The sequence below is a fragment of the Triturus cristatus genome, chromosome 3_1 (genome assembly GCF_964204655.1).
Source record: "Triturus cristatus chromosome 3_1, aTriCri1.1, whole genome shotgun sequence".
Taxonomy (NCBI): domain Eukaryota; kingdom Metazoa; phylum Chordata; class Amphibia; order Caudata; family Salamandridae; genus Triturus; species Triturus cristatus.
In genome coordinates, this window is record NC_140583.1 from 7493039 (window position 1) to 7503700 (window position 10662).

General features: G+C 45.5%; 1 protein-coding gene across 1 annotated transcript in view; it reads right to left on the bottom strand.

Moving 5' to 3' along the window:
- The window catches only part of NUP160 (nucleoporin 160), a 521427-nt gene that overhangs the window by 341225 nt on the left and 169540 nt on the right, over nt 1–10662 (bottom strand). Inside the window, exons 12-13 of the mRNA XM_085646519.1 lie at nt 7728–7811; nt 7157–7327 (exon numbers count right to left, since the gene is read on the bottom strand). Of these exons, the coding sequence (XP_085502645.1) occupies nt 7157–7327; nt 7728–7811 (255 nt within the window). The remainder of the gene's footprint in view (nt 1–7156; nt 7328–7727; nt 7812–10662) is intronic.

Consider the following 10662-nt stretch of genomic DNA (forward strand, 5'->3'; position numbering starts at 1 on the left):
TACCTATATGAAATGTCATGTTATGTTTAACCATTGTTCTCTTTACTTTTGCATTTAAAAGATTTTGTATTGTAATTGCAGGAATGCTTGCTCTAAGAGTAAATGTGAGTGTCCCTAGGTAACATTTTCCTTGGTGTAACTTGTTTCTCATGATGCATTTATAGATGTGTTTTCTCTCTCTCTCTGTCAGTCCATTAATTGAGATACAGAGAATATCATGACAGCTGTATGATTATCTGGATTCTGTATTTTGTACTTTAGGTCTCTATTCTGCGGTTTCTTTGAAGTTGCATCTTCTCATTAAACTGCCATTGTATTCTGCCTCCAATTCCATGTCTCATATGTCTGTTTTCTTCATTTTTGGAGCAAGCGTTCCTAGGCACCCCGGCTCAAATTAAGGTGCCCCTTTTGTCCCTGACTCACTCTCCTGCTCAGTTCTGTGGTGGCTCCCGGGGCTCTGGGGACCGCCCCTAGCTTCCTTGACCCGTAATAGATCTTCCCTCCAACAGCCTCTCTTGCAAGTCCTGTATTGTTGGTTTGTTGCCCCTGCCCCCCTTTCCACTGCCCTCCATATTCTGTTGTGCTTCCACGGCCCTTCCTGCCTGCTCAGTGTGGTTAAATTGTTGCCTTTGCACCCTCCTACCTGCCTTCAATTTTCAGAGTCCGTGCCCCTGGCCTCTGCCTCTCAACAGTATCCTAATGAACAACTAGATTGCTAACATTCTATATTTATTACAAAAGTGTGGAGCGCCTGACATCATCTTGATGTAATCAAAACTGTAATACCTAGAGCATTCCTTTAGAAATTACATATATGAGAGGGTCTTATTGGCATCAAAATTATGGTTAGTGCTCTAAAAGACTAAAATAAGGACATATTTTCTGAGTTTTCAAATAGCGACAAAGCACTTTTAAATTATTTGTTATCTTTATGTTTTTTTATCTAGTTGACAACTTGATTAAATGTTGCACTTAGGGGAGAGGATGTGGTGTTACTTCCAGAACTGCAGACTTTGCAACTGGGGAACCAGGTTGAAGTTTCTGCTTCAGCTCGACATTCTGTGATTCTGGTCAAATCACTTAGTCTCCCCATGTCTACAACCAAAATGAATTTGTTCTTGTGTGATGTAACCAATGCTCATGTAAAGCACTCCAATACCTGACAAGTCTGCACTATATAACACTGCAAAAACACAAAATAATAAGTGTTTTGCACACTTCTGTCATTGGGCTATATTTGGGCTATATCTGGGTGATTTTGGGCTACATTTGGGCTCTTTTGTCTCCGGTGGCCATCTTGGGAGATTTATTTGTTATGAAGTTTCCTAATTTCCTCATGTACTGCAGTCTCCTCAGTCGGAAATGCTTTCAGTTTTTTACTTTGATTCCATCATGAAGGTATTCAGATATGTCACACATTTGCCATGAATTCTGAATGTTAGCACTCTAGTTGCTCATTAGATCACTGTAGTAAAACTGCTGCTCACCATGGAAGTCTGCTCCTGGTATTAAAAGTGCATGTTTCAGTCTGCATGTCAGAATTTTTTAATGAAATAGAAGAGGATTTGAGAAGTCACTCAAAATGTGCCCTCATTTTCTTTCTTCAGCATTAATCATAATTTCTATGGCAAAATGAACCCCCTCATTGTGTTCCTTTTTAAATTAAATGTTTTAAGTGTTACCAGTTTATTCCAATCAAGATGGCTTCAGGTGTGCCATACTTTTGTCATAATGAAGACAGTAAGTGCTCTAGTTGTTTTTAAGAACATTCTTGGACATTCTGTCATTGGGCTATACTTGGGCTACATCTGGGTGATATTTGGGCTACATTTGGGCTCTTTTGTCTCTGGTGGCCATCTTGGGAGACTTATTTGTTATGAAGTTTCCTAATTTCCTCATTTACTGCAGTCTCCTCAGTAGGAAATACTTTCAGTTTTTTACTTTGATTCCATCAAGAAGGCATTCAAATGTGTCACACATTTGCCATAAAATCAGAATGTTAGCACTCTTTTTGCTCATTAGATCACTGTAGTAAAGCTACTGCTCACCAGGGAAAACTGCTGCTGGTATTGAAAGTGCATGTTTCAGTCTGCATGCCAGGATTTGAGAAGTCACTCAAAATGTGCCCTAATTTTTCTTTATGCAGCACTAATCATACTTTTTATGGAAAAATGAACCACCTCATTTTGTTCCTTTTTAAATTAAATTTTTTAAGAGTTACCACTTTAATCCAAGCAAGATGGCTTCAGGTGTGCCATACATTTATCATAAGTAGGACGGTTAGCGCTCTAGTAGTTCTTTGGAACACTCTGGAAAGCTGCAGTAGAACACAAAGGAATCAACTGACAGTCTCTGCCCTTGTTGGATGTACATGTTTTACTGAGAATGTCAGACTTCATTCTCACATGACTGAGAAAGATAATGTGAATTTACAGAAAATAAGCTCTCAGTTTAGCTTATAGATCACCTTCCAAACCTCTGTGGTAAAAGCATGAGAAAATATTTTTCTCTCAATCATGCTATCCTAGCAGAAGGCTTTTTCACATGGTGAAATCACCTTAGAACATACCACAATTCCTAAAATGAGAATGGTACCATCAACAAATGATTTATAATGTAACTAAAGTCTTAAAATCTTCTATTAACTGCAATGCTTTTTAATGAGGTGCTATCATGTATATTGGTCCCAAGATGGCTGCCAACACTTCTTGGATGAAGTGCTGACAGCCAGTCAGATCTCAGGATGAGATGTGTGGTTAGGCTCCGCCCACATATATATATTGATTTAAATGCTATTTTCTCAGGAACTACTGAACAGATTTACACCAGACCTACAAAAGGCACTTCCTTGACCTGAGGACTACCTCTCTGCCAAATTTCAAGTAACTCTGTTCAGCCGTTCGGGCTGTAGCTGTGTCTAAAGGTCCTATGGAAAAATGCATGGGAAAAACGCGTTTTGGGACCCCCCTTTTTGCTCAGCCCCCGCTTGACGAATCCCCCCGAGACTTTCAGGGTAGGAGCGGAGCGTAGCGCCCCACCTATTTTGAAAATTTCGCGAGGATTCATCGACCGGCGCCAAAGTTATTCCAAATAGAATGTTGCGGATTTCCTATGGAAACAGGGTCCTAACTATAACTATCTACTGGCGACCGCCAGTAGATAATATATATATATACACACACACAGACATATATACACACACACACATATATATTTGAATGTTCTGCATTTGGCATCTGGGAAAGCCTTTTTGTTAGAGAGCATTGTGTAAGATAAAACCCCAAGCCTTATTCTAAAAGAGTCCTTGCATTTTGTAAAATAAAACCCTTTTCTAAAGCTGCTGTGTTATGTCTCCTGCTTCGCTGAGTGTTGAGCCACCGTGTGAAAGATTCTGTATTATCTGAGAGGTGAAAGCAAGACAGCGTTACAGGTAGGTAAAAAGGTTGAGACCAATGGGTTCCTTCCCTGGATTGGATACACCCCTTATCATGCCACACTCCAGTGGGAGGGGGGGCATAAGCCTTTCACTGGTTGGCTGAGTCCGCCCTCCCATGCAAGATGGCAGGGACAGAGTTGTGCTTCACGTCGCCTTCCCCACCTGAGGGATGGAGTTGGCAGAGGTGGGCACACCTCTCCCTCACTTGTTTTTCCTGCCGGTTCTGCCGCCTAAAGTGGGGGTCAGAACTAGTGGGGACCAGTTGCTGAAAGCAGTAAGTGGCCTGGGGAAGCTCACCAAGGCGGCAGGCCTTTGAAGTGTCTCCTTCGTGAACTCTGCCCATCCTGGGGGAGGAGGCTTGGCACCTCGTCCCAGGGTGTGCATGGTTTCAGGCCCCCAAGAGCAGCAGGCTCTCGACCCAGGGGTCCAGAAACATGTCTGGTGGTGGCAGCTGAAAGCAGCCACTTAGCCTGGACACTAGCCGCAGGTCGTTTTTCAGGGTACATCTCTAAGATGCCCTCTGTGTGCATTTTTCATTAGATCCCACACTGGCTTCAGTGTGGGTTTAATGTGTTGAGACGTTTGATACCAAACTTCCCAGTTTGCAGTGGCGCCATTATGTTGCTGTGAAGTTTGTAATGACGAACCCCCCAGCACCATATACTCTTAATGGCAGCACTGCACTTACACTGTCTAAGAATGGACTTAGACATTGTAGGGGTACAGGTCTCATGCACCTGTACCCTCACCACTGGTAAAGTGCACCCAGCTAGAGGGGTTACTGATTTATGCCAGGGTAGTGGGTTGTAGGCATGGCACACAGGGATGTGTGCCATGTCAACTCCACTCTGTTCTGCATCAAGACAAGTAGCCTGCAAAGGCCGTTTGTGAGTGTCAGGGTACAGGACCTCTAAGGGTGGCACATTAAGTGCTGCAGCCCTCAGGGGCCTTCTCTGGTCACAGGGCCCTGGGTACCTGTGGTACCATTTACCAGGTGCTGACCTGTGGCCCGAGATGCCAATTGGGTTTAGACTTCAATGCAGTTTTAGGGAAAGAACATAGGCCCTGGGTACCTGATTGGCAGGAGCCCAGGGCACACTCAGTCAAAGCATATCAGCAGTTCAGCAAAAAGTGGGGGCAACCATGCAGAAAGGGGGCACTTAAGGTGAGTGGTGGGCAAGGTTCAAGGCAGCACCAGCAGTACACCACCTGCGGCACGAGGGCAGCCGGGTGCAGGGCGCAAATCAGCATCGGGAGCCAATAGGATATAATGGATATCGGTCATGGTAGGCTCTGGCTAGGAAGTCAGTCGGGCTGAACCACCAAGTGGGTTCAGGTATTGCGAAGCTGGGGAAAGGGGGGACACTTTTGGTCCTCTTCTCCAAAGCCCAGGGGCGCCGGGTGCACAGGTGTCTTTAGGCGTCTGGGTTTTCCTTACCGCAGCAGTTGCGGTAAAGGGGGCCTGTGTGCAGAGGCCAGATGCAATGTTGGGAAATCCAGGAGGGGTGAAACCACAGTGGACTCTAGCTCTGGAGGGCGAGGGAACATTGTTGGCACCGCTGGTCCACTTCAACTGTGGGGGGTGCAGCGATTGGTTCAGCCCAGCTGTGGGCTTTGGCAGGTCCAGAGTACTTCGAGTCTTTTCCTTGGCGTTTCTTCTGAGCAGGTCCCTGTTCACAGGAGGTCTCGAGTCTTTGTCGAGGGAGGGCCGTCCGCAGCTGCTAGACGAGTCTACTGTGGCAGTTGTTGACGAGGGCTGCGGATAGGCAGTGGGTTTGGGGCCAAGGGAAGTGTTCTGCGGCATTCTCTGCTTTCGCGGCTCTACGGTGTCCGCTCTCTTCTTAGGTCGTCCGGATCCGCTGTAGGGGTGACTTACAAATACCTCATGCAGTGGTAGGAGACATACACACAGGGATGTGGGACATGTCGTGTTTTCTCTTTTGTCTGCACCGAGACATGCAGCCTGCAATAGCAGCCGGGCATGTGGTTCGGGACGGGTCCCTTAAGGTGGTGCAGCCCTAAGGGACCCTCTTTAGTACCTTAGGCCCTGGGCCTGGGTACTATTTACAAGGGACCTACAGAGTGCGCTAAAGGGTGTGTCAATTGGGGTAACAGTTGTACAATTTTGGGGAAAATGCTCTGGCACTGGGGACCAAGTTGGCAGGAACCCCGTGCACTTGCAGTCGAAATCCCATCACGTACCAGGCTAACGGTGGGGCAACCATGTCAATAAGGGGCTCTTTACTACATTCCCTTTATCAGTTCTTCTTCAGCACGCGACAGCTGAATGCACCGTGCCTGCACGTTAATCAGTTTCATCTTTAGACATTCCACGAAAAGATATCTATATCCACAAAAATGATCTGCCAGATTGTCATCCAATTTTGCACAGGGGGGGAACAAAATTTGCTATTAGTAGCTCAGTTTTAAGTATTTCCATAGACGGGAATAAAATGAAGTATGATTAATAAAGTGGACCCAGAGTGTAAAATTAAGATCTTGGAGGAGGGAACATAGGAAAAGTAATATTCGAGCCACATTTGATAAACTCAGAATTCTGCATTATCAATAGAATTCAATTGAGAGAGGTAAAGTGGGACACTGGGTGAATTTGCAGAAAACCGATGTAGACGAATGACCGAGAAGTGGAGCCTGCAGCAGGCAACAGAACGGATTGACTTGGACTGTAGTAAGGCAGCACAGAGAGTCCGACTCACCCCAACAAGTCCATGGAGCCAGAGGCTCCCCACGGTGATCTGGAAGGAGCCTCAAGAGCCGCAGCACAGCCTCCTTGAAGGGCGTGACCTGCGGCAAGGTCAACAACCGCTTGGGGAACCTGGGGTCCATCTGCTCTAAAGACAGTGTTGGATTAGAGACCAATGTCTGCGTTGAGTAGCAACTACCCAATGCGAGATTTTCCCCTAGATCAAAAGCACCTGGAAATCAAGGAGATGAAATTGCATTTTTTCAGATATTTGTTGCTTAACTTGTCTTTGGACTGGTCTTTAAACTTCAAATCATAGCTACCTGAAGAGAGCGACTGAGTCCAAACTGGCTTCCTGTGTTCTGCCACATGGAGCTTGACTTTTCTAGCCCTCATGGCTTTTGGATGCATCAAGGCACCATAAACAGACATGTATGGCATGGGTTAAAACCAGCTGTTTTCAATGGCAGCTTTCCTGCACACTTCTAACGTTTGCTAAAAATTTGTTTTTAAGTACTGAAAACAAAATTCTATAGGAGTGAAGCTCAGGATCCACATCTTCAGCACACAAAAAAAAACCTGACATTGGCACACAGGGGTGGTGACTTTATTTGGTTTTGTCTTCATGTTGTCGTACAGTAAGGTTTTTTTCAAGAGTTTCTGGATGTTTGGCACCTGGGGAGAGTCACAAGATGGGGATCTTGAGGTTAGACGTATCCACCAGAATAGACAAGACTATGTTTTGGGAGACCAAGAACAGAGGTCGTGGTACCAGGCGAACATGCTGGGTGTACAGAAGCCAGCAGGAACAAGCAGGCCTCTTAATGTGCGGATATTTGGTTTTGAGCATGAAGTGCCGTACATTTACATTGCCCCTTCACTCTTGGGAGTTAACCACATCTCACAAAGGTAAAGAGCAGCGAGTCGATGCATACTGAATTTCATGTGTAAGCTTATAAATATTAATTAACTTCCTATGAAACACCGATTCATTCCAAGCTCAGCCGCCCCCTCACCTTCTTGAGCAGGCAGACCATATTCGCTTGAGAGTTCACAAGCAGAGCCAGTGGACGCGAGAGCGCTTCTTGGTACTGAAGGCAGCAGGCGTAGAATTTAGACCAGAAATTTATTTGGAGCTGGCGAAACTCCTCCTGGGAGAACTCGTACTCGGTCACACTGCTATGAAGCTTGAGGAGAAAGAAAAGAGGTTAGCTTATAGGCTGAAGGCATCTCGTTGCAGCATACAGAAGAACAAGATATTTAAACATTTGGGCCCCTGGGGAAAGCCTTAAGGGGCTCCTGTACTGCACTTAGATTTACCAGCTCTACCCTTTCAGAGTACAAAACAAACATATGACTAACCCAGAGGCCGTAAGAGATCAGCCTTGAAATGAAACAGACCCATGCAACAGAATTCAAAATACTATCTTGGTCACTTCACTCTGTTGCCTGTGCGTATAGAAACACACACTTTCTTTCTCTACAGGGACACACTCAGTTTCACACACCTTACACACACAAACAACTTGCAGCACTGTGATGTCACAACACAATCCGAGAAGCTGAAGCAAAAAATAAATAAATCACCTCATTCTCCACAGCAATTGTAACTTCTTTCTTCAAATCCACCCACGAAAGGTCCATGACGCGTCCTGTTCCACGACGGAAAATCTAGAACAAACAGAACAACCCATGAACTTGGAACCAGAGAAACACAAGGTGTACTTTTACAGGTACTTCAGAACCCAGACCCCATGACCAAAGGCTTGATCTGCAGGTAAGGGTGTGATAACACCCCCCACACACACGTAAAAGCATGGTAGAGCCCCTACTATGGATCAACTGTGTGTGTATTGCACCAAACCAGAGTTGCAGTGACACTGCACCAGGCTCAGTAAGAACGATTCTCCGTGTTTGGTAATTAAGCCTCAGGACTAAAGGTGAGGTACACACCACCCCCAGCTCAGACAACGGCGGGGTACACACACCCCAAATGCTCAGACAAAGGTGGGGCTCTGCCAGAGCAAATAAGGTGACATATTGTCCATTGTTGACCGGTGAAGGCGAGGCACTTATCCAGATGTAGGGGCAGAAGGGCCAGACACCTTCACTGCTCAAGTCTACAGACCTCTGTAGCACTGCAAACTTGATGCTGAAAGCTAGACAGTGCCAGGCGCTGTGCTAAACAGCAGTAAGTGCCAAATGCCTGGACACCTGGATTCCTGACATTCCAATGCCACAATTTGTAGAGTTTCTCGGCTCTGGGCCAAATAGTTTCAAAATGCCCCAGAGCTAAGGGTAAAGATTTCTGAATTCAGATCTCCAGACAAGTTACATCTGGACAGCTCCACCCAAGGATAGTTTTCTGGAGAGCCAAAGGGTTGACTGTTAGATCTCTGGATGAATCCAGGTCAGGTCCCAGAGACCTCGCGCCCGCTCGGAACCTAAACCCACAGATTCTTGGACTGAAAAAGATGATCCCTCAAATTCCTTCACTGAAAATATCATCAAAGTGAGGCGAAGCTCGGCGGGGTCTGCAGAGGCCCTCGTTTTGGCCCTTGGGTAAAGAAGACTTTTCCTTTTGATCCATCATGCCTCGGACGTGTGGGCAAAGATGACCCTTCACAAAATCTTTAACAGACATTCTCTAACACATCTGCATTCAGCTGCTCTTTCTAATGCAGGACCTGTTACTTGGGTAGCAGTCCGTTAATCAGACATTTCCTTACTGTGCCCCACTGTTCACCCCATTGCAGGCCAACTTCATGCTGAGTTTTAGGACTGCGAAAGCATTGGATCAGATAAGAAACTATGCCCAAAAAAATCAAGACCAAGTGAGTTGCTGGTTCTGTTGAGATCATTTTACAACAGACCACAAATGATGCTTTTTCTAAGCAGCACACACCTCTCTCCTGCAGTCCTGGGTGTACGAAAGGACAGAGTTAGACTGAGTCCCAAACATTCATTCTCACCTGTGTGCAGCCTTACTCTCTGTTGAGTACATTTCAAGGGGGCACCTCATTCTACAGACGTGTCACTGTTTACATTGAGATCACTCTTGGATTCCATATTATTACTTTGGATTCATTAACTACCATGCCATTAATCTCAGGAGTATAATTATGTAGTAATCAAGATCCTTTTTAGGTCTCGCCTACGCAGCGCTTGCCTCTTGGAATCGCTCAGGACTTTGGGAAACTCGTGCATGTACTGTGAGGAAATATGAATTTTGTGATCAGTTATGTCCCCTATCGTAGACCCCAACGGCTCCATGTACATGCTATAAGTACATGTATGTTCCCTCCTACTCCAGTTTTGAAGACGCAAATATATGTGTGTCCACCGTCAACATGTCCTCTTTCAGATCCGCCATGAATGGGTCAGATATTCCATTCCTAAGTATGAAAGGCCACCGACTTTATGTGGTTCACTTTCCACATTTTACAGATTCAGGCGAGTAGGCCCTGAATTCTGTCAGCAAGCCTTTTCCTGCCTTCTGCCTCTGAAAGCTCCAGTCCGAGCCAGCATCTGTATCCATGAACTTGGTCCTACTCCCTGCGCGGCTAACGGTGCCTGATCCAGCCAGTTGCCTGCCAAAAACTGTATTTCACCTTCAAGATTATCTGCTTCGCTCCTCACCCGATGCATTCCTGTCTAGTAGTTTAGGTAAACATTCCTCTAGCTACCGTGCAAAGGGGCCAGGCCTCGCTGTCCTCATGCAAGTAATTCATAGCCTCCGTTACCATGGAATATTCCTACCCCCTCGTATCTAGTGTAGACACTTAGACGCTTGTACACGCACTAACAGTCAGTATAGAATAGATTCTATCCTAGAGAACTTTCCTTTTGGATAACACAGTTCTTTAAACATAGGATACTAGATAGGATTTGGGATTAGGTTGACATAACCCCAGACTTCTGTCTCCACATGTAGAGCTAAATGTCAAGTCCCCTTCACCCTCTAGTTGCACGTCAAACACACGTCATGCGGCTGCGCGCGCATCTCTGCCAAATATTTCTGCTGACATTGCAGGATTCTTCTATGGATCCACCCATTTGTGACATCATGTTTAATGACGTATTTTAGTTACACCCATGTTTACGCCTCTATTGATTACGTATGCACAGTTTCTGTATTATCAGCTGTTACGCCTCTTGCATCTGTTTCACTGTAATGCATTTTCTATAAAACTGCTCATCTGTCAATAATATATGCGCCCTTCCTTCCTGAACTTTCGTGGTGATGGAATAGAAGGCCCACAATTCGAATTGTGTTCCTTTGTATAGGAATAAAGCCTTTTTAAAACCTCTAATACCACGGATTCTGCCTCTTATATTTACTGAGTTATTCTTAATAGACTTTACCGCATAAAAAATAGTACCGGTAACTAAATATTTACCACAACTGCACTGTTCCCAATGAGCCCTCGTGCATGTGTGGCGTTTACCATGCGGGAGCGAGCAGCGGCGCCATCTGTTTGTAATTATTATGCCCTCCGCTTCCCGAAGGTAAACGCTGCTT